The sequence below is a fragment of the Anabas testudineus genome, chromosome 23, assembly GCF_900324465.2.
Source record: "Anabas testudineus chromosome 23, fAnaTes1.2, whole genome shotgun sequence".
Lineage (NCBI taxonomy): Eukaryota > Metazoa > Chordata > Actinopteri > Anabantiformes > Anabantidae > Anabas > Anabas testudineus.
This window is the reverse complement of record NC_046631.1, coordinates 4,618,563-4,641,148: the sequence shown is the minus strand read 5'-3', so window position 1 is coordinate 4,641,148 and position 22,586 is coordinate 4,618,563. Positions and strand designations below refer to the sequence as shown.

The 22,586-nt window shown below is 41.4% G+C and overlaps 1 protein-coding gene across 2 annotated transcripts in view; it reads left to right on the top strand.

The window, feature by feature from the left end:
- Positions 1 to 22,586, top strand: part of tafa5 (TAFA chemokine like family member 5) — a 103,241-nt gene that overhangs the window by 22,650 nt on the left and 58,005 nt on the right. Inside the window, exon 1 of one of the 2 annotated variants that reach the window (XM_026363396.1) lies at positions 9,948 to 10,548. The exons of the other annotated variant lie outside the window; for it this stretch is intronic. Coding sequence (XP_026219181.1) covers positions 10,458 to 10,548 — 91 coding nt within the window. The 5' untranslated portion in view covers positions 9,948 to 10,457. Of the gene's footprint in view, positions 1 to 9,947; positions 10,549 to 22,586 lie in introns of those variants that run through there. 2 annotated transcript variants of the gene reach the window in all.

The following is a 22,586-nucleotide window of genomic DNA, read 5'->3' as shown; positions in this document are numbered from 1 at the left end:
AGCCAAAGCAAGAACAGACATCCATGCCCGTGGCAGGGATGTCTGTTCTACAAAGGGAGTTGATCATCACTGAGGTGATATGTGTGTGTGTTTGTGTGTGTGTTTGTGTGTCCAGAATTATTGTAACTGTGTGTGGATTTAGGAGAGATGTGATGATGAATATGTTAGAGACTTTGACTCATGCAGGATGCAATCTTGCATGCTGCTGTGCCCGTACTGCACATCTGGGTGGTGAGCTATATATTCTCATGTGTGACAATTCTTTTTTCCTCTCTCTCTTCTCTTTCTCTCTCTCTCTCTCACACACACACGCACATGCACATAGACACACATACCGGCATATACAGGTTGCAGGCGAGGCAGGCCAGGCCAGCAAACATGTGGCACTTGCCAACACCCTGCAAAACTAATTTCATATCTGCTTTTGCTGCTGGGAGATTGTTTGTGTGACGGCCCTAAGGAGAGCCGAGATAGCAGAGAGGGGATAAAATCAAATCTAGCTCTTGTCACCAACTCAATTCTCCGAGTGATACGTGTGTGCACGTGTGCGAAAGTGACACAATAAAGCTCATGTCAACATGCATGCACGTGCTCCCATTCCAACACTCGAGCATTACTCTTGAGAGAATCGAGCTTAAGGTTTTCATTGGTATGCCAAAGTTGGAGAAGATTGTGAATACGGCTGCTGCTCGAAATGAGTGTCATCCATTCCGGCTCTGTTTGCCCTTCAACTAAAGAGCCTCTCGAGTCCATGAGAATGGGTGAGAGCATTTTTTTTTAAGGCTGGCGCTTCGATATACAGTGCATTTGGTGCCATACCCTCTGTGCCGTGGAATAAGAGATGAAGATGGAGCCCTCACATCTCTATAGCCGGGGATAATAGGATTCCAGGCCATATTTTCACGGTGTAAAGAGACAAAGCCTGTTTGGAATCAGGGTTGATCCTCTGTCTTTCTAATGCTGTCAGAGGGAGTTTGCGCCCTGGAGAGGCCAGAGGATGGCGGATCTCTACAGTGATTCTCTTGCTTTTTATATAGCCTCACTTTCTCTTATTGCTTTCATTCATTCTCTTTGTCTATATCTATATCTATCTGTTTCTGTTTTCTTTTAATGGGTGATGAGCTGATACAAGCAACAGCCCGTGCAAGAAAAAATAAATTCTGCAACTGATTTGCACTATTACAAGAGTCTGTTTTTTGAAACACATCAGCATGGTTTGTTGATTTGTGATGTAAAGTCTGCATTTTAACAAAACAGTGGCAATTTTGATGTATCTAAGGTAATAACAAAAAAAAACAAACCTGATCTTTCATGTCTTTATTGAGGACAACCATAACCCTTAGTGCACGTGGAAAACTGAGCCCTTTAAATAATGCCCTTAAAAAGGCAAATTGGACTCAGGTGTTAGCATAAGATAAGAAAATTAGTTTGTAGGTGTGGACTAGAGCTACTTCAACTGACATAAACCACTCAAGTGAGAAATACGCTTATGTGAGCCAGGCCTCACCAAAAGGAGCTTTCAGAGGATCTACGATCAAGAATTGTTAATTTACATAAAGCTGGAAAGGGTTACAAAGTAAAGTCAAAGACTTGGAAATTCACCAGTGTACAGTTAGACAAACAATCTACAAATGGAGACTCTTTGGGACTGTGGCTACTCTACCAACAAGTGGGCGGCCAGTCAAAATGACCCCAAGAGCACAACTCAACTTATGAGTTACCCAAATTAATGCAGAAAACCAAAAGGTTCACATACTTTTTCTTGCTACTGTATATGCTAATATTACAACTGAACTAAACATATACTGTTTTTCTGTTCAATTAAGCTTGAAAACAAAAATGCACAAATAATGGATGAATCCACATTTCTGCTGAAGCTAATATTTGGGAGTAAATATAAAAAAACCATCAGAAAAGTGTATGCAGCATGCACAAGAGGAAGCATCAAAAACAGACAAGTTTGTTTTCCGCTTACCATTTAATATTGAGCTCACCCTGTGTGCCTTCAGCCCTGAACAATGCCTCTGACTTATTGAAGGCCATGTGTCTACAGTGTGGGAAAAAAAAAAAAACGAGCAAAGAGGCAGTGTATGGTTCCAATAATGTATGTCCATCAACAGACTGTGGTGACAGACAGACTGTGTTAGTGTCTGACTCTCTGCTGAAGCGTTGCTACAAAATTGTGAATCATCTCACTCGTCATGTCAATCCATACGTTTTACTCACTGTGCTCCTCGTGCCCCGAAAGACAAAAATGAGTTTTTCTATGTCAGACCCCTCTTTCTATTTCCCCCCCCCCTCCTCTAAGACTCTGCAGCTCCGTTCGGTTTCTCCCTCTACATGCCCTCATCTAATAATCACTGTTCTTTTCAATTGCCTTTCCTTTTCTCTCTCCCGTATGAATGCAGGCATGCCAGGGTGAATCAAGGTTACAACACTCTAGAGAGGAGGCTGCTCTTTTTTTTTTTTTTTACCTTGTGCCAGACAATGTTGCTACCCAATATTATCATCATCTACTCTATTTTCACAATTGAATTTTGTTTTGGCCAGAGAGGCCACAGCCTCCCCTGCTTTAAAGCTATTGCTTCTTTTCAATTTCCGTTGTATTGCTTTTCATCCCGGAGCAGGTATACCCAGAGCCCGCTGTGTATCATTTATTTAAAAAGAAGACAAAAGATACACTGAGGCACATATAATGTTAGTATATGATCCCCAATCATAAAAAAGCCAATATAAGCTTTAATTGTATCTGTTATAATGAATTATTCTAATAAATTAGAATAGAGAGAGTGCAGTGGGTTGTTAGCTTAGCATATAGAATATGCTAAGAGTTCACCTTTAACAAACAGATAGTGGATCCATTGCAGCTTCCAGACAAAAGACCCTCCCATGTTTGCACGAAGCAAGCGTTGACTTGAATGTTTCATGACTGTCTTATGTTATGACCCAATTTTATTGCTTTCATCGGAGCAAAGACACGTGTTATCATCAGGATCGCTGTCTCTCTCTCTTCTTTCCCCTTTTTCGTTCTGCTGCTTTTCATTTCTTCATTTGCATACATATATTTCGCAGCCTGCCTTGTATGCACAAACTTCCCGCTGTGTTCACCTGTTTCCTCTCAGATGAGCTAATCTGTATGCTGAGAGCTCAAACTGTACAAAAAAGCCAAACAACTTTTCATTCTCCTTTTTTTTTATTATTTGTGTTTCTTTTTGTCAAATCCCCCCCCCCACCTGTCTGTCAGATGGGGTGACCTGTTCCTGAATGTGCCTGCAGGAGATTTCTACCACGTTTAACATAAGTGAGGACGTTTCATACATAGAAAATTAGTATGAAAATTGAGACTCAAGTCATTTAACGTTCTCTCAGTCAATACAGAATCAAATAGAAAGTGTGGCTAATTTAATGTTGATAGAATATTGATTTTTAATTACTTCTGAACAGATTGAATATGACATTCTCATTACAAAAGTTCATCAATATTACAAAAGTCAGCTTTTTTTTTCCTGAATTGCTTTTATTGAAAGTGAACCCGTGTCAACCCCAGGGAGCTCTCTAGAGAGATCTGTGTTCGCTGTCATGTGAGATGCTTTCTGCAGACTCCAGAATTAAGGCAGTTTATCAGTGACAATTTTTTTGGCTATAAATAAACAACAAAGGCAAAAGCATTAATAACAATGTCTGTATTGCAACTTGGCCAGTGGTTTGATTGATGACTGTGGTGTAATTTAGTTTTCCTCTCTTTTTCTCAGGTATCCTTTCCTTACACCTTTATAAATGCTTTTGGATTTGTATAACTTATGATAATTATTTACATGGCTCAATCCAAGTATATCAAAGTATTTTTTATTATTAAAATTTGCTACTAAATGTCTTGTAGCAACTGAGCAGGCAACAGTTGCATGCAGCTTGGGGATTGCTGCTGGAAACACACCAATGTTTCCAGAACCCGAGGAGAGCGTGTGAGACTGAGCTTCATAAAGAAACAGTTTTTGGAAGTATCACAGTATCCTAGTGATAGCAGCAACATTCGTGGGTATAAGATGCAGGAACTGTTTAAAGCTAATTTGGCATACAGTACTGTGATAGCTATTAGTTATTATTATTGACTAGCCATGTAAGCTCAATAAAGCACATAACACCAGTGATTCCTAGTGGAACTGTAACACTTAACTGGTAACTATGAGACCAGGTGACGGTTCCTGAAGATCAGGCAAATGCAGACTAAATGGAGAGGAAGCTCCCGGGTGTGCACATGTGGGTGCTTGTTTGTTTTGTTCTGACTACAGGAAATGTAAGAAGCTTAGTGGGAGCCTCAAGAGGATGAGCCTATCACTAGTGTTTGTCAGCTCAATATATTGCGTTTCCTATAATAAGGCCTAATTAAATGTGCGTTTGCACAGTTAATAATGAATCATATAATAACTTGGTTGCTCAAGTCAGTGTGAGTGACACTGCTTCAAATTAAAACAAGCAGGGTGCATAAACATTTAAGATGTTTAGATGAGAAATAACAATTTCCTGGTGGGTTTTACATCTAAACACAGAAAGTGAAATCATATCTAACCGTGTGAAAAATTCTTAAAATATATGCTCGACATGGTGTCTTGCTAAAAGTTACTGAGGTGATTTTCTTGGAAATGCAACACTAGAAATATGCAGGTGAATCCTGTGCATGTCTGTCAGGCCACTAGTTTTTTTTTTTTTTTGACAGGAATGGAAACTATGGCTGAAAAGCTTAAGAGAAAACTCTAAAAAATGAACCTTTAACTTGAACTTATGAGACCTTTTCAGACTTGATACAGCAGGTCCTCATGTTCCCCAAGAATAGAACAGAGCAAAATTAAAAGCAATAAAAGTAATTTGTCTTTCCTTTTAGGCTAATAATAAGCCATTGGTAGAAATAAATGGGCTATAAATGACACTGGTATGTGCTTTATAGCTCATATATTTCTATCTTTAGAGTCACTTTGCATTGCATAATGTGTGAAAGCAGACACATTCACTGAAAACATACCAAACTTTATGATGTGGAAAATTAGCTGATGTCCAGATTGTTTCTTAAACACAAAGACGTGAATGTGACAGATGTCTAAGGTGATGTGTTTCTGACGGATTATGTGTTGGCAGACGCTTTCTTTGTTTCTCGTGGCTGTCAAGTGATTGACGGTAAGCAAAAACAAACACACAAAGCCCTGTGAAAACACAAGGACGTCACGATTAAAGAGGAACCGTTTTACAAAGCCCAACTGGTGCTTCGTGTCCCCCGTGATGGATGAACTCAGTGTGGTGATTTGTACGTCGGTGGTGAAGTTGTGCTCGATTCTGAGCAGCCACAGTGGCGGTGAAAGGCCTCTCTTGACCAAGATTGATCCACGGTATCTCCCAATATGGTGGCTGTGAGCAGATAGTGGTGAGAATGATGTAACGGAGAAAAGAAACATAGTTTTCTGCCGGGACGATCCATCTCACAAGACTGAGCAGTGTTGTTGGACGACTTACTAAACTTATGCAATCTGCTTGTCCATATTTGCCTTTGTCTACTATCACCAGCTATTCAGTTTTTTGACGTTAATGGGGCATGATTTGTTGTACCGTATACATGAAGGGCATTACTCTAACTGCAAGTAAACACATGTCTCCTACTATTAAAGACATCCTCATTTATAGGAGGGCATATATAGGAAGACAGGATGTTTTAAGCAGGATCAATATCTTTGCATTATCAAAATATTAAATAAATGTGTGCAATGTGTGCGTGGATTTGTGATTTGTCAACAGTATAGCCTGTTTTAGCTTAATGTTTTGGTTTTTCTGGCCATACACCTAAATGTTATGGTTTATTGTTTCCTCTTTCATAGCTTATTTTTCTGCTCTAGAAGGAGCTGCTTTCAGTGCTAGATCTAAAAAATCTACTTTACACTACAAAGCCCCAACAACAGAAAGACACAGTTAGTGTCTAACTGATAAATAACATATCCAGAAATGTAGCAGCTAAATAGCGAGACATTTCCCTCAAGAGTTGATGGAGACAACAAACAGTATGTTCTTAAAACTACATCTTGTTTTAATTTGTAAAACACGTCACATATTTGCTGAAACCAACTACACAGGCCAACGCATTCCCACGTTGATAACTAATAAAGCAGAGGTTGGTGAATTTTTTTGATTGGTTAGAAGGGTGAGCCTCGCTCCAAACCTTTAAAAACAAATATATGGACCACATTCACGCTGTTCTGTGACTCTGACTTCATGTGCCAGCACCTTCCTTGTTGCTGGGAAACATATAAAATGGAGAATATCTGAATGATCCTTCCAGATCCACTTGGTTTGTTATACAAAAGTACTAAACAATCCAGTCCTAGTGTATGTAGTGGATTCTGCCCCGGGTTCATTTGTGGAGTTGTGTGTTCAAATTTCTGTCTGTTAGGTTCTTAAAGGGCTTATTTAGAGTTGACCTCATCTGAGAGGCCAGAGGCAGCCATTGTCTCATGACGGCAGATGCATGTTCATCTGCACAAACATTAATGGTTCCATCTGTCAGAAGACAAAGTGGGTCATGAGGGACACTTTTAGTGGCTGCCACCTCAACTTTTATCTCTGATTAAACAGTAAGAATCTTTGTGTTGGACACCCTACTGGACACTAGTCGTATGTTCCAGCTTCTACCACTGATTAAGCCCTCCTTCAGATTTATTGGCCATGGGAAATAATGGGAAACACAGCGAATGTGGAAGTTTTAGCCCATTACTCATGGCTTTTATTGGCATCGGCTCTGTCTGGCACACAGCCAGTGACCTGCACAGAGGACAAAGCAAGTAACGCCTCTCCTGGCTCCTGGCAAGGAAAAATATAGTGGTGAGGGGGTGGTTGTATCGAGGAGGAGAAAGCGAGCGAGGTGACGTGAGAGCGGTGTAGGTGGGTGGCATGGGGATAGAATGGAAGGAAATGGTTTAATAATTTACCAAAAAAAAAAAAAAAGTGCACAGTGCTCCAAAACTTATCTCAAAACAATTTCTGCCATCCGCTTGTAATATAAAAAGGAGGTTAGAAAAAAATGCAAGCAAACATCTAACAGGGATTTATAATAGTGTCTAGACAGGATAGTTAATCTCCAGAGTGGCAGTGGGAAAATGAGTCCCTGTGTACTCTGTGATAAAACTAAAGTTTTGAGACGTAGGTGGGATATAAAACACTAACCTACACATATTTATGTACATTTCAAACTATCCTGTATTTGTACAGAGAGCAGCACACAAAATGAAATTGTTTGGGTCCTGGAGACTCAGGTCTTCTTTAAGAGCTCTTAACTTATTTTTATGTGCTTCATACTCCACATCCTGAGCTCTACTTATTTTATAAGAACACCTTATGAACATGATTCACCGAGCAGATTGTGTTTTACATGTCAGAGGCCTGGACCCAAACATTACATCAGTATGTACAATATTAAAGTGTGAATGAATTTTTATTTTTATTTACCAAGTAAAAGCAGTATACTGTATCTTTTCATACACTGCCTATGCATGTAATGTTTCCTATTAGGCTTAATAACAGCACTGTGGTAATAATAATTTTCTATTTATTGGGTGATAAAAATATATGACTCAAGAAATAACTGACGATCAACAAGTCTATTTAGCAGGAAGATGCTACTAGATTGCATTGTGGGAAGTGTGTTTTTGTAGTCCTATCCCCCTAGAAATTATGTTTACATTTAATTATGTTAATGCAGCACATGTGCAGCAGCAAATGTGTAATGGAAGCAATGCAGTTGTGACCAGATTTTGTCCTGATATAATAAGAAAATGTTAATTTAAGCATTTGGAAGTGTTACTAGCGAAGACATAAATCATTGTGGAGGTACAGAAAATACAGAAAATAATGTGGGCATTTTCTGTATATAGGGGTAGGGCCCAAACCAGTTTATTATCTGAATGTCAAATTGCTTTATGTAAGCACACATGCATGCAACACAAAAGCATCATTTACCTGGTATTACTGTGTGCAGCCAGACCAACTAACAAAACAACTGGATTGCAGCTATTCACTTGCTGACAAGTGAGCCGTTTTATATCCACACAGTTTTACATTGTAATTAACATAACAGAAAAGTTTAATTACTGATATGGAAAATCCGAATTACTGTCAAGTGCTAAATATCTCCTTGTAGTTCCACAAATTGCTGTTGCCACCTTCAAGTGCACCAGGTGAAATGTCAGGCCTGTGTAATGATGTTATCACTCTATTTATGCTTTATGCACGTGCATGGAGATTCATTTAGTTTGCCGCTCTTCTGGTGACTACATGCAGTAGTATATAGGCTCTGCAGATGATAATGCACACAACCATGCAGTCACAAACACACGTACAGTCTTCCCACCCCAAATCCTTGTGGAGGTCAAGTCTCAGTTAATTGTTTTTTATGCTGTAAGATGGATGGATCTCGGTGTTGGAGAGGAGGGAGAGAGGTGTCAAGAAAGAAAAAAAAAACCTCTCTCCAACAGGCACATTCATGCAAACAGAGGCGCGGACATACAAAGCGTGCACACACATACACACACACACATGCACGTCTGGCATGAACTCCAGCCAACAGAGACTGTTATCAGCTAATTAGTGCTAGTAGCTGCGGGGGCCAACCTTATTGACACTGCAATGACAGTTTTCTGGTTTGAGTGGCGCCGTCAGTCGACCAACCATGTCGTTCTGATTCAATTAGAAATACACAAATGCTGGGCTAAAACTCACAAGTGCCCCCGAGGAGGAAATGCAGTGCTTTCAGAAGCTGTGATCACTTGAGCAACCATATGGGTTATTGTGTGCAAACTGACAAGTCGCATCCAAATGACTGACTGGCAGAATAAATGAATGAATGAATATTTAAATCGTCATCTCGTGCTGCGCCCTGCGTCATGCGAGGCTCATATGGTATACAAATATACATAAAAGAGGAACAATTGTTGAGTTGCAGCTGGGTGGGGATTACACAAGCTGTCATTTTGCTTTTCAGCATTGGCCCTCCTCCAGTGGGATTGCTTTCACTCACAGGATCCCGATATCCTTATAAATTTCACACAGGGAACAGAGCAGGAGAGGCTTTTTAGGAATATGCATCAGCTCTTCATGTTTGTAATGTATGATGAAATGTGTAATAAGGATGTTGAATATTCTTGGAAAGTTTGCCCCCGGGGGAAGGCTACCCAAAGCCTGCTGCTTGTGTTAACAACTGGAAGGCTTTTTTTTTTCTGCAGAGATTCAGAAAATCCACCTAAAATCAGCACGTTTTTCCTTCTCTCATGCCAGAAATAAGACTGTATTTAACCTAGAATGCTGCTTTCTGTGTTTGACTTATTCTGGTTTGAGATGATCATCTGCCACCCACGGGTGGCTCGCTTTTATTTATCAGTGGAAACATCCTGTTATAGCAGCACCATCTCATGCTTTATAACTGGAGGAGATTATTTGGAGGAGTTGTGACGTAACGTGGAGCCAAGCAGTCGATCTGTGTGTGAAACACGCAGGGATTATGGAGAGGTGTGCCGACATTCGCACTTTCAAGTGTGTTAATGTTGATAGATGATCTGACAAGTAGAAAGAAGCGGCGCAGCCAGGTCTTTGCTCAAGCTCACGGTTTATTTGCCTTTAAAGAAAAAAGTCCTGGAAATTTGTCAGCTACGATTTGGGAAAATGTTTTCAAGATGTACGACGCGTAGATGAAGAAGAACAAGGATTATCCAAGAGGTGCATAGTTTATGAAACTGGCCGTTCTCGTGCGTAAATGGCAAGGGGGTTGGAGGGGATCAAGAGGGAAGGAGAGAGAGAGCGGGCAGAGAGGTGGAGAGAGGGAAAGTGACGGAACGACGGAGCAATATAGTGAAGAACAGAGAGAGAGAAAGAGAGAGCGCGACAGACAGAGGGAGGGAGAACGAGAGCTGCGAGGCGACTTGGTCGGCAGCGTTTGCCTCAGCCTCTCCAACAGCGGGAGAGATGTGCGTAACATGCAGCGGAGAGAGGTGATGATCATCCGCACGCCGCATCGCCGTGGACCGCCGTGCGCACTCGTAGACGGAGACACACCGAGGGGCGCAGCCCGCTCTGCCGAGCCCGTGGTGAGCGACACTCCAGCGAGGCCGACGAGAGACTCCTGAAGAAGACAAAAAAATCAAGAGAAGAGAAGCCGGAGAAAGATGTCAGCTCTACAGACGGTGATTGGGGGTTAATCGCCCCTCGCTTGGAGCCACTCTGACGCACCGGCGGCGAAGAAAGCGCGCAGAATAGTCTCCGGTTGTTTTACGGACCCACCAGCTCCAAGTGAGGATTTTTGCATGAAGGGGATGAATGCTGAATTAGATGGCCAACAGAACATGAGTCGGTGCGTGTCTGTGAGCTGAGGTGGAGTGTCTCTCTCCCGCTGCACGGCTGTCACGGTCCGCCACAAACCTCCCGACGCCAGGATGCAGCTGCTCAGAGTTGCGTGGGCACTGACCGGAGCGGCGATCTGCTGCTTTCTCATTCTCCTTATTCACTCCCGTCTGCTCAAAGAAGGTAAATCGCTCAGAACTTCACGGATGTACGGGTCACTTGTATGTTGCTTTAACGCGCTGCCACCTTCCATTTAGTTTCTAGGAAGTTTTGCGCTACAGTAATTCCAGTGAGAGCTGTGTGCGTCGTTTCGGCGCAATCGCAATCCCATATTGACTTTTATCCTCTGGTAGCACATAAATAAAAACCCTAACCTCAACCTCAACGACACTAAATCCCATTCGTTTGCATGAGACACACACTGTGTAGCTCAGCTTTTGATTTTACACACCTGCGTTTTTCCTCCTCAACAAGTAAAGGTGATAATCGATGGATCTTTTTTGTATGATCGAAGAAATCAAGATGAAACTGTGTTGAACAAAAGTGGCATCAAAACCATGAGGTCACTGTCTGTATAGAGTGCTTATTTGTTGTAAACGTTTTCAATAGATGGCACTAGAGTCTAGCTTTAGGGTAACATTAAGGTCAAGCGAATCTAACGTCGTTCCATGCAGCTTTTATTGTGTTTTCTGCCCCTTCTGTGGAAGGAAAACGAGTGAAGACAGATTTCAGTCCTGATCATCATTCACACACCTCCCAGCGAGCCTCAGAGCTTCAATAAACTGTGTCCACAATTCCTGTGTAATCGCTGCCATGCTGTATGGATGGCACAGCCTGCAGACATAACTGCATTGTGGCAAGTGGTTGAGCTTTTAGGGAGGGATTAATTGAGTTTCATTTGCTGACATTCAGCCGAATGAATGAATGAAGGTGGTTTAATGAGCCCGGCAATCAGAAGCAACTGAATCCATCAAGACATAACTGATTTTTTCAGTGAGGTAGATTATTCTTTGAACAAGTCATTAATTCCACCTACAATGGAGCATAATAAATACAAATCATACCTGTCTATGGGGAGATCTTCACGCAAAGGTTGAGTACACTTACTGCTCAAACTCCTTATGAAAGTCAAATGTTGTAACCCTGGGAATTACTGTACTGCATGAACCTGGCACAAGAAACAGCACTTAATATTCCCTTTATACGTGTATACCCCGGGGCGAGCAGAGTCTGTTTGGCACTTAGGAAGTCATGGGTTTCCTCTGTGCCCGTTTTTTGAGAAGCGTGGCTTGGATTCGCCTGCCATCCCCTTCGCTGCCTCCGGCCCTGGGCAAATATTCAGGTCAAGCAGTGGCAAACACTCTCTCCTCACCGTGGTGAGGCCATGACTACTGCGGGGTAGGAGAATGTCCAGAGAGAGAGAGAGAGAGAAAAAAAAAAGACTTGTCTGTCAGCCAATATAGGAGACAAGGAGAGTTCAGAATTTTGTACTGGCACATGTCCCAAAGCCTTCCTTTGGAGTTTTAATTTACTGTGGCATGCTCGGCCCTTTCCACAGAGGTCAAAAAGAGGATTGTGTGGCCACCTAACAGTACGCAAAAAGTGCTGCTGATGGCTGTGTTAATGAGAGGGACTCTCATTAGATTGAGGCCATCAGCACTGTCGAGCTTGTTGACTGGCAAGGCAATATTTTTGACCTTCACCGCTGAGTCGTTTGTCTGTATCATGTTGTGCTTTTACATCGAGGTGTTTTTCCCCTAAGCCTGCATTTTCTTTGCTTTCAAACTTGACACTGAATAGCTTTTTTTTTTTTTTTTTGGAAGGGAGAAAGCTGCTGTTCAGTGGCAAGACGACACTATTTAACTTCATTATGGTTTATAAGTCCCTATTGAAATCGACAAGAGAGCGATGGACAGAGAATTTGCTCACTTTAGGCTATGAAAGTGGCCAAGGTCAAAGCAAGCTGTAAGGGCTAATAAAATGTTCTGATAAAATGAATTCAAAGGACTGCATTAGTGACTGTCTTCTGGGGATGAGGATAATGAAAGGCATGCACAAGGGGCCTAAAAAAGAACAGACTCCTTTTAATCTTTTCTCACGTATTCCCTCATAAGAACATCGGTATTGTGGAAGACAGCCTGCTCCAGTGTGAACTGGGAAAAAAAGAAATGTTTTCAGTCCAATGTGTCACAGATTGATTGCTTTTTCGGTGTACATGTACATGTGATTGTGCTATATCTGGTGGTGCAGATGTGTACGCAGGTGGTATCTGAAGATACCCTGTGTTGCTATCGGCAGAGGTAGAAACTCTAGCTAGCTAGAGATCCAGGACTCGGATGTTTTGATAGTGCTCACAAAGAAACAAAATGTCAACCCCTCTGCCTGCACGTTAGACAACCCCACATGCCAGCATGGGTATTTTTGGTGGTGGTGCACCTTATGGCTTGATGTGACACAGGATCATGTGTGCAGAATAATGAGGGTGTGGCGAGGACAAATTGGGCAATGTAGAGGTTCATGGAAAAGCTCCTGGTGTGGAAATCCAGCTGGTGAATCCAGTTAAAATAATAAAGAGTCCAAATATGAGAGGTTTTAGCCATGGTTATGAAATGGCTGGAGTACATACGGTGTCAGCTCCTATGATTCAATTGAAAATCACTTGGAATGGTACATAATGAAAATCACAAAAAAAAACATTGGCACGTCACATCCTCTCAGCTCGTTTCACCCTGAAATAGATTGCTTATAGGGTTCTAATTCCTTTCTCTCAATTCAACACAATAAGAGAAAATAGGTTTAGCTGACTGTAAAGGACAAGCCATAACATTATGGGTCATAATAAGTGGTGGCACCCATTTATCTTCTAATGGCATTATAGCGTGTGGAGGGAAAGGTGCTGACATGGATGTTAGTCATGCAACAATGCGAGATAACGCAACACATTTGCTGCACTTATGGTGCTTATCATTGACATAAGTGATATAGCCGCCGAGCATTATGGTGTCAAATGATGTAACATGGTGCTTAAGCAACGTCCACATGACTGCATGTTATCTTATACCTATTCACTGGCATCCTATTTGTCCTATGAAGCTGTGAAGGCAGAATCCATCAAATTCAAAACATAAATCACTCACTATCATGCCCAAAATGATTGAGGGGCTTGCACTACACAGACTTAAGATAAACTCAGTGCAAATTATTAAAGTTTTACAATAGATAAAAGAGGCAAATATTCTGAATTATGCTCTGTTGAGAAAAACTCAAAATGCAGATTTCAGTTCTGCTTCCTATCTATGATCATACTGATATGGAATGGAAACGTATTAAACCATTATGCACAGAGAAAGTGGATGAATTTTGTGCCATGAATTTCTCACACTGTCCACTTCAATAATTCAGACAATGGAGCAAATCTCGTTTTGCTCTTCATTGGCCGAGATATTTGTCACATGGCAAAGAGAGCTTGACAGGTTCATAGAATAGTTCCTGGTGCAGGAATCCATTGGTGAATTGGGGCAAACAAGGTAAAAATAATAAAGGTGTATGTGAAAGTTAGCACCAGGTATGATTTACTGTTGAATATTTGAACATTTGTCTCTCAGTTAAACCATTATTTTACAAAACTGTTTTCTTAAGTGATGTACATCAGGAGCAAATCTTAAGGCCTTTAGCTACAGAACAAATAAATTCAATGATCTCGAGTAAATGATCTGAATCTTCTTCTTGATGTACATGGTGCCATGGCAAATGTAATCTTTATCTAAGGCAGAAGTGTCTGGGCTATTACCAGTGAACATTTTGCAACAAAATCAATTTCAGTACTTTGCCATCTGTGTTTTGGAATAAACCCCATCACGAGTGTCTGAGAAAACAGACCCGAAAAGACAAAAGATACAATTTGCTATAAATGAAATTTGAAAAAAGCACCACATTTAGACATGTGGTGTTGTAGAGAAATCCCTGGTAAATCCCTCTACTACGCTCCTTTTTAACGTTACACATTTTGCGACTAGACACCATTCGTGTTTCATACTTCAAAGACAGGAATATTACCTAAAATGTCTCAGTGGCAATGACGCATATTTCCTTTTTTATTCATTTATAGAAGCTCTTTTTTAGAGGTGGCTGCTCTGTGTACTAGAGCACCAGTCTGCCTGCCGACTGCAGTGACTGATCCTCAGGTAAAACCACAGGGTGAGCCACACTGGGCTAAAGTGACAGAGATGTGTGGAGCCATACACTCCTCCTGACATCAGGCGACCAAAATCAGTTTTCATTTACCACCACAGACAGACACCTGATCCTGGGGATCCTCCTTAAAAGAAGACTATAGATTATATTGGGCAGTCTGTGGTGTGGCAGCTCTGCTTGCAGCAGCCTCAGGCAGATTTCAGACGAGCAGTGGCAAAGGCCCAGTATGTTGAACATACACTATGTGGCATGTGGAGAAGGTGAATCCCCATCATGTCTTAGGACATATTTAATAAGAGAGGCTTGTTATGTCTACACTCCCAAGTAGCCTAGATAAAAAGGGAACAAATGGAAAATCTTTAGTCAAAGGTTGTGTTCTTTCACAAAACAGCTTGTTTACAGCCTATGGTTAGCAATGCAGTGTCGTAAAGGACATTTCTGCCATTCACAGGAGAGGTCATCAAGTGCACTTTTACTTTAAGAGGTCCTTGCGGAATAATGCCTAATCAGGTCACCTTTACCAAGGCCCTTAACTCAAAGGTTGGGTCCTGCAAGAAAAAGGCCACTGCACTCTACAATGTCTCGAATGTGACATGCCCTTGATCGCAGCCTGACTCCGTTGCCCAGTAGATTCCTCAGGAATTGGACCAATTCTACAACTGCTAATCATAGGATGGTTGGCTTTGTGCACACTTGTCAACCAGTGTATGGTTACGTAAGATATTGGACTGCTACATAACTGTTGTTTCTACTGACAGTGTTTTACTTTTTATGCCGTACTATCTTGTTGCAGAGAAGATATACTTCTTCTTCTCCAGTGTTTGTGCCATGTGTGAATGTGCCGTTTAATTTTTACCTCAAAATATAAATTGAGTTTGTGCAAAATAAGCATAATGCTGGATGCACTTCAGAGACAGTCATTTATAGGCACAGTTGTTTGCCAACCATCGCCTCCATCTATAACGTGTAGATTGTTTAATTACAGCCAAGGCCAGAGTGATCTGCAGTGTGAGCTCTGTCTTGGATGTGACTTAAAGATACAGCAGTGGAGGTGTAGTCATTAAGTATTTCTTCCTTTTTTTGAGCATCTACATATTATTCATCTGCAGAAAGGAAGGATTTTAGGGAACTCAGCCCTGAAGCACAGCTTGAGGCTCAAGTGACATAAAGATAATATGCGTGTATTTAATGCCACATTAATACTCCTTTAGCATACAGAGGCAATTTCACAATCACCATGTTTTACTTGGCAAATCCTAAGCAATGTCTAATCCCTCACAGCAATGGTGCACATAGGTAAGCAGAACGTTTCCCCCCACATGTAATCTGCTGTAAAGCGATTCAAATTGAGCACAATTTATCTTTAATGGTCAGTATCAACTGTAATCCATACGGGTAATGCACATTAATCAATTGCTTAATTGATTCATTACTTAAAGGGTTTGTTAATTAATTCACTTCGATGAATCAATCACAGTTACAGCGGGAACCTGTGGTGGTTTTTCAAGGTAATCTAACCCTACTCCAAATAACCCCCTTGTGTCCTGTGTCCAGGGGCACTTCTAATCTGTGTGTGTGTGTGTGTGTGTGTGTGAACCTTTGATATCTAGTCCTGCCACCGATTTTCACAGTTACTATTGACAGTGGAGCAGTAAAAATGTGTACACTATTGCACTCAGTATTTCTAAGCTCCTATATGAAAATGGTTTGACTTCTACTCTTTAATAGTGATCAGCCACTTTGTAAAACCTGGAATCAGAAAGGACATACAACGCTATGTCCTACATCCTCTGGCCCATTAATGCAATACATATGCTGGTGAACACACGCAGTAAATTGTGACACAGATCAGCAAGGTAGTACATATTGCTAGGTTGTGCTCTTCCTGGATGCAAGATGTGGGAAACTGCATAAAGGACTGAGTGATTTTAATAACCGCAGCCGTATCTTTAATTAAAACTTCATGCAGTAACGAGGGAAATGTGTTCTGGCCACTGTGATCTGCTGTATAAATTAGTCATGTGAGCACATGTACACACACACACACACACACACACATCTGCATTATTGAATGTGGGAGGAGGAGTGCTTGGCAAAAGACACACAGCCACTGAGTAGTAGGACAAGAAGAAGGAGCGTCAGTACTTTGAGAGGTTAGAGACTAGCAGGGCCATTTGTCTGTCAGCTTGTCAGATGGTGGAGCAAAGATCCACACAGATCAGCATTTTCCTCCAAGGAGGGCGGATTCCCCATGCAACATGTCCATCATGACCATCTCTTAAAGAGCAGAGTGTCCCTCCCCCTTGGATGATCCAGCCGAAGCTTAAAGCGTATTCATCAAGGGATACAATCTCAAAGAGTGCTGATTTAAAGGAGCTGAGCCCGACTCTCTGTCTTATTCATAAGCTAACTCTCTCCAGACTATTGATCCCGTGACCACCAGGGTGGTTGAGTGTGATACATCCAAAAACTCTTGAGGAAATGATGGGTGCGAACTGTGCTCACCCTCTTGCGCTTTCAATTTGTGCTTTCCTGCTGTGTCAAAGGTACACGGGAGGGCATTCTTCCGTTCGATCAGTCGCCGTGTCTCTGTTCATCTAGCTAATCAATAGCTACTTAAGAAGTTTGATCTTCTTTGTGCGTGAGATCACAGTCATTTGAATGGATTCAGGAACAAGGTTTTTATGTCTTCACAAAAGCTTGGCCCCGGAGGCCACTGCGACACGAATGTGGTGTCTGTGATAACAGGCTTGGTCATGCTTTATGGATCCAGTGCGTTCGAAAGTGTTTTTCCATTTCCATCTGACAGAAATGTAGGTTTAATCTGACATTAGCTTGGCTATAGTGCATTAGCTTCTGGTGTCAAAGGGGAAGAATATTACCGACGCTATGCTGCTCCACCAAAACAAATTGCATGTTACTCTTTGGAAAACTAATGGAGGCTTTATCGATTTGAACAAGGCCAGCCACTTGCTTTGTCTCGGCTGTCAGATTGTGTCTAAAGCAATTTCATAAAGATCATTATTTTCTTTCTCGTGATGTCTTGCAGCTAAACAAGATCCTCCTTTATTCATTCCTGCCTTTTTACTGCATATGGTGTCAGCTTTTATGCTGCGATTGAATATGATTTAGAATAGAATGACACATAATGAAAATCACTAAGAAACATTGGCACGTCACATCCTCTTAGCTTGTTGCACCCCTGAATAGATTGCTTGTGGGGTTGCAATTCTCGATGTAACGCAGTACGAGAAAATAGGTTTAGCTGACTGTAAAGGACGAGCCATAACATTATGGGTCATAATAAGTGATGGCACTCATTTATCTTCTAATGGCATTAAAGTGTGTGGAGGGAAAGGTGCTGACATGGATGTTAGTCATGCAACAAAGCGAGATAACACGTTTGCTGCACTTACGGTGCTTATCATTGACATAATTGAGTTGGCAAGCCTTACAGTGTCAAATTGCTTGAATAACATTATTCAAATGATTGCATGTTATATCTTGTTTGTTCACTGGGACTTTCTTTGTCTTATGAAGTTGCAAAGTAGTTTGAATACAGAATCTGTGATCCATGAAATTCAAAACACACAAGCGGAGCCTTGTAAGTACACAGAGTAAAACATACTCAGTGCAGATTATTTAACGTTTTAAGACAGAGAAAGCGTCCACATTTTTTGAATTGGCCTCTGCCAAGAATAAGTGACAATGCAAATTTGTGACTAGTCTTGGACAAAATCATACAATTTGCCTTTAAACTGGATTTTTTTTGCTGAGCGTCTCAGGTCGCGTTTGAATAGAATCAACATCTTTATATATATTCTTTAACAGTGACATTGTTGTAACATATAGTTTTATGCTCATGTTTACAGCTGTGTCGATACAACAGGAGGGAGAGGAGAGGGTAAAAAAAAAAAAAACAACCAGCGATTCTGCTTCATCATAATCATTACGGTCCATTCCACATGGGGGAGAGGAACTTCATTATTGTACCTGCAGGGACTGTTAAAAGCAAACTCATGAATACAGAAAGCTTTCTTCCGTGATGTGTTGTTACTTTACAGCGTTGCTTCTAGGTTGTTGTTTTTTTTATTTTAAAGCCACATTCCTCACTAAAAAGTAATACATAGAAGATATGCACAGTGTACACAATAATTTACAAGTCATGCTGGGTGTTTACTGCTATGGGTGCTAAAGCAGCCTGCATTTCTGGGTTTGCTAGCTGTCTGCATGAGCACAAATATATACGTGTGTGTGTGTGAGTGTGTGTAAGGAGCAGGTGGATCACTGCCTTTTCCAAACCTAGTGTTTCATCAACTGAGACGTAATACTTTTTTTATTTAGTATTCATTGATGTGCATTGATGTGTCTGGCTCTACCACAGTCGCTGGCCTCTTCTCCTCACACAGTGCACGCCCGATATTCTACATTTCAGAGGTTATTATCGCCACGAAATTCACAGTAAAGGCATGAGTCAGACATACCCTAGATAGCTTTTCACCACACAGTGTGAAACACAAAAAAAGGTGAAAAGAATTGATATTTTAATAATGATATGTATTCAGCAAATGAAATCTGCCAGGCTTGCACATCTGCCTTGCTGAACAGACAATAAATTATACCTTGAGCACCACCACATAAGCCCAAGGATAACACCACACACATTCAATGAGTTAAAAGGAAATAGGACTTGTGGGATGCGGGAAACAAAATGCCCTTGCTGAAATCAAACGGCCAGGAGAGGGGACATTCACGTGGAGGTCCTGTGTGATTTACCTCCAGAGCGTGTGGTTTCCTGCGTGCCTTGCAGCACGTGTGCACAACGAGGTTGGCATGTAAACACGCCGCCCCGCTCCTTCCGCAGATAAACGTCGTGGCCCCCGAAGTTCTGTGCATGTCAAGTTAACATGCAAAAGTGCAGAAAGAGGTACAAATGCAAACATATGCATACACACACCCACGGTCCTGCAAATATACACTGAACCACCACGAAAGACTATATGCACTCATCTCATGTTTGCTTTAGTACATTGCAAATTCTTGTAGCTCCAAGTCTAATTTATCAAACAGACCGTGTGAGTGTATGGTGTGTGTGTGTGTGTGTGTGTGTGTGTGTGTGTGTGTGTGTAAGTGTGTGTGAACTTTTTCATCGTACATTCCAAACACACACTCTTCAAGATAGTGAATAAATGCTGCGAGCGAGTGTGGACGTGCACTCACAGGCACAGAGGCAGCCGTGTATACATATGCATACGCAGCCACAAAGGGTCACTTGCCCACACACACAACACAGAGTGCGGCAGGTTCTTATGGGACCCTGGAGAGAATGAAATATTGCTGCAGAGCCCACACGCAGTACACATTGAAACACACACACAAATAACAAACACACACACACACACACATTCAGGGATCACTGAAGCAATCTTGTCAGAGAAAGAGATGTGTGTGAACAGAATATGTCTCTACTACATCGTCTGCATGTCAGCAGATTGATAACCTGACACATAACATGTATATACACACACACACACAGTAACACACACAGCATCCATAAAGTGTTAGCATCATCTGTCATTTGGTTACCACACATTGACAGATACAGTACATTGCAGTTATCATTTGACATACTTACAAGACTTGACATAATCATACACACACACACACAATACACAGGCTATCTGACATGCAGGCAGACAAAAAAAAAAAAAAAGGCAGAACTGACATTATGGAGGCAGAGCTGAAGTAAAACCAGTGACATCTCAGCCCTAATAGTGTCTGATAGGTAAACAGAGCATAGCCACCCACCTGCCTTTTGGCCCAGGTGGAACCTCTTGAGCAAATTGCCTCCTTAATTGATGGACTTGAACTGGTTGCTGTGTGTGAGCTTGTGTGGGTGTGTGTATGCTGCTGGAGTTTTTTATGCCAGAGCCCGTGGTTAGGGGTGCAGTAATAGTGGAAAGAGAAATCCGTCAGCCGGTAATGAAATAATTGGCACAAACGGTTACATGTGCCCTCACACACACACACACACACACACACACACACACACACACACACACACACACACACACACACACACAGTTCCACTTTGTAATGCACATAAATACACGCATGCACGGGCCTTCACGTTTGATTCGCGCACTCTCTCGTACGCGCACTCATACACAAACCATGAGTACACATAACAGCCCTGCTAAGGAGCCTGATGCACCATTTCCTCTGGTTGTAGCTACAAATGAACTAACCCAGTGGCTGAATATGGACAGACTGTGACAGCAAATGAGGCAGAAAGGAACAGACGGATAAAATGTAGAGATGGAGAAAGACAAGGAGGGAAAGAAGGAATGGACACTATATATATCACACATACACACGCGCAGGAGTAAAAAATGCATGACTAGAAAAGAAAGGAGAGTAAAACAGCAGAGTGGTGACGGAGACGCAGGAGGAAGGAAGGAGGGGAGCAGGAGAACGAGACCGACGGAGAGGGAGAGAGTCACAGGTTGTTGCCGATGGGTTGCTTCCTGAAATAAATTCTTTTTGGGGGAGGGTTACCATGGCAACTCAGGTAATGGCAGGCAGGGATTGGTTGTGCTAGTAACCTGCACCAGCACAGAGAAAGACAGAGAGAGAGAGAGATATCATCCAAATTCTGTGTACAATTCAAATCTATCTGAAGTGGTTCAGCTACACTATTTAGAATTCTTTTCAGAGATGATGACTAAGATTATTAGTGTCATTTTCAGTCTGAAAAACTTCTAATGCACTGGTTGGGCTAAGAGTTAATCACGTCTCAAGATGCTTATCGCTGTCATCATTTTGCGAGTGACGTGGCAGAGGTCATCGGTTGTATCTTCTTATTATGCTAATGCGCGCTGTGTTTTCTGAGAGGGTCAAAGTGTGCAACAGAAAATGTCTGAGTAAGAGGCTTGTACAGTTGCAAACTTAAGCTGGAGCAATTCAGAGGTTTTTCACGCTGTAGTCATTCGTCCTGTTCATACTTGCCATAGACAAATCCTGTCCTGAAGTCATTACATTACAAGTGAGGGGGGCCCGAATGCACAGCCTGTCTTATATGCCAAAACGTCATCAAACGTGTAGCTTCAGCAGACTGACCTAAGTCAGTAAAAGTATAAAAGTGTTCAGTCTATTAATAAGCTGTAACTAATGACTTCATTAATGGTTAATAAACCATCTACTAAAGCTTCAAAGATCATTTAAAAACCAACAGATTTGAAGCAAAGTGGCTGTGTGTTTCTGTTCAGCAGCAATGCAGTTGTAAATGTTTGCAAACCATTAATAAGTACTTGGTGTTTCACACTTTCTTATAAGTTATCAAGTTTGCAGATGTAAATGGTAAATGTTACAATGACAGTAATAAAGACTCTTAGGTTTCTCAGTTTCTAATGAGCCAGTAGCACACATTAAGGTCCTACAGACTGCAGTTTTAAATGTTAATAAGAAGTTTAGAACTGGATTTTGGTCTAGAGGTGGGTGGTCAAACAGTGTAGAATAAAAGTCACTTTTATGAATTTAATAGGAAGCAAAGTTGAGGCATTTGCAAATAATGCATTACCCATTAATGAAACCATTAATTACAGCTTATAAATACCTAAATGTGCCTTGTCAAATAGATATTCAGATCTAATAATGTAACTTCATATCCATTTATTTTGAGTGGCGTCTCACAATGATCCTTTCTCAAGCAATACAGTCCAGGCTGACATGATATCAGTTGTTGTTGTAAACTCATCGTTACCTGGGGTGTTGAACGTAATTAGCTCCCACTAGTACTGTAGAGTAAAAACCTGCTCGCGGTCAAAGGTGAAAGACATTAATGACGCCTTTCCTGGCGCCTTTCTGATTTTCCATGAGTTTGTGCCTCGTTAAGAGCTAAAACAGTAAAAAACAACATCAACAAAAATAATATAAAATACATACAATTACAAAATTGAAAAAAAAGTCGAAGTATAAGATTTGAAACTGTAAAATTGAATGATATCGTTTTGTATACACACTTTTAA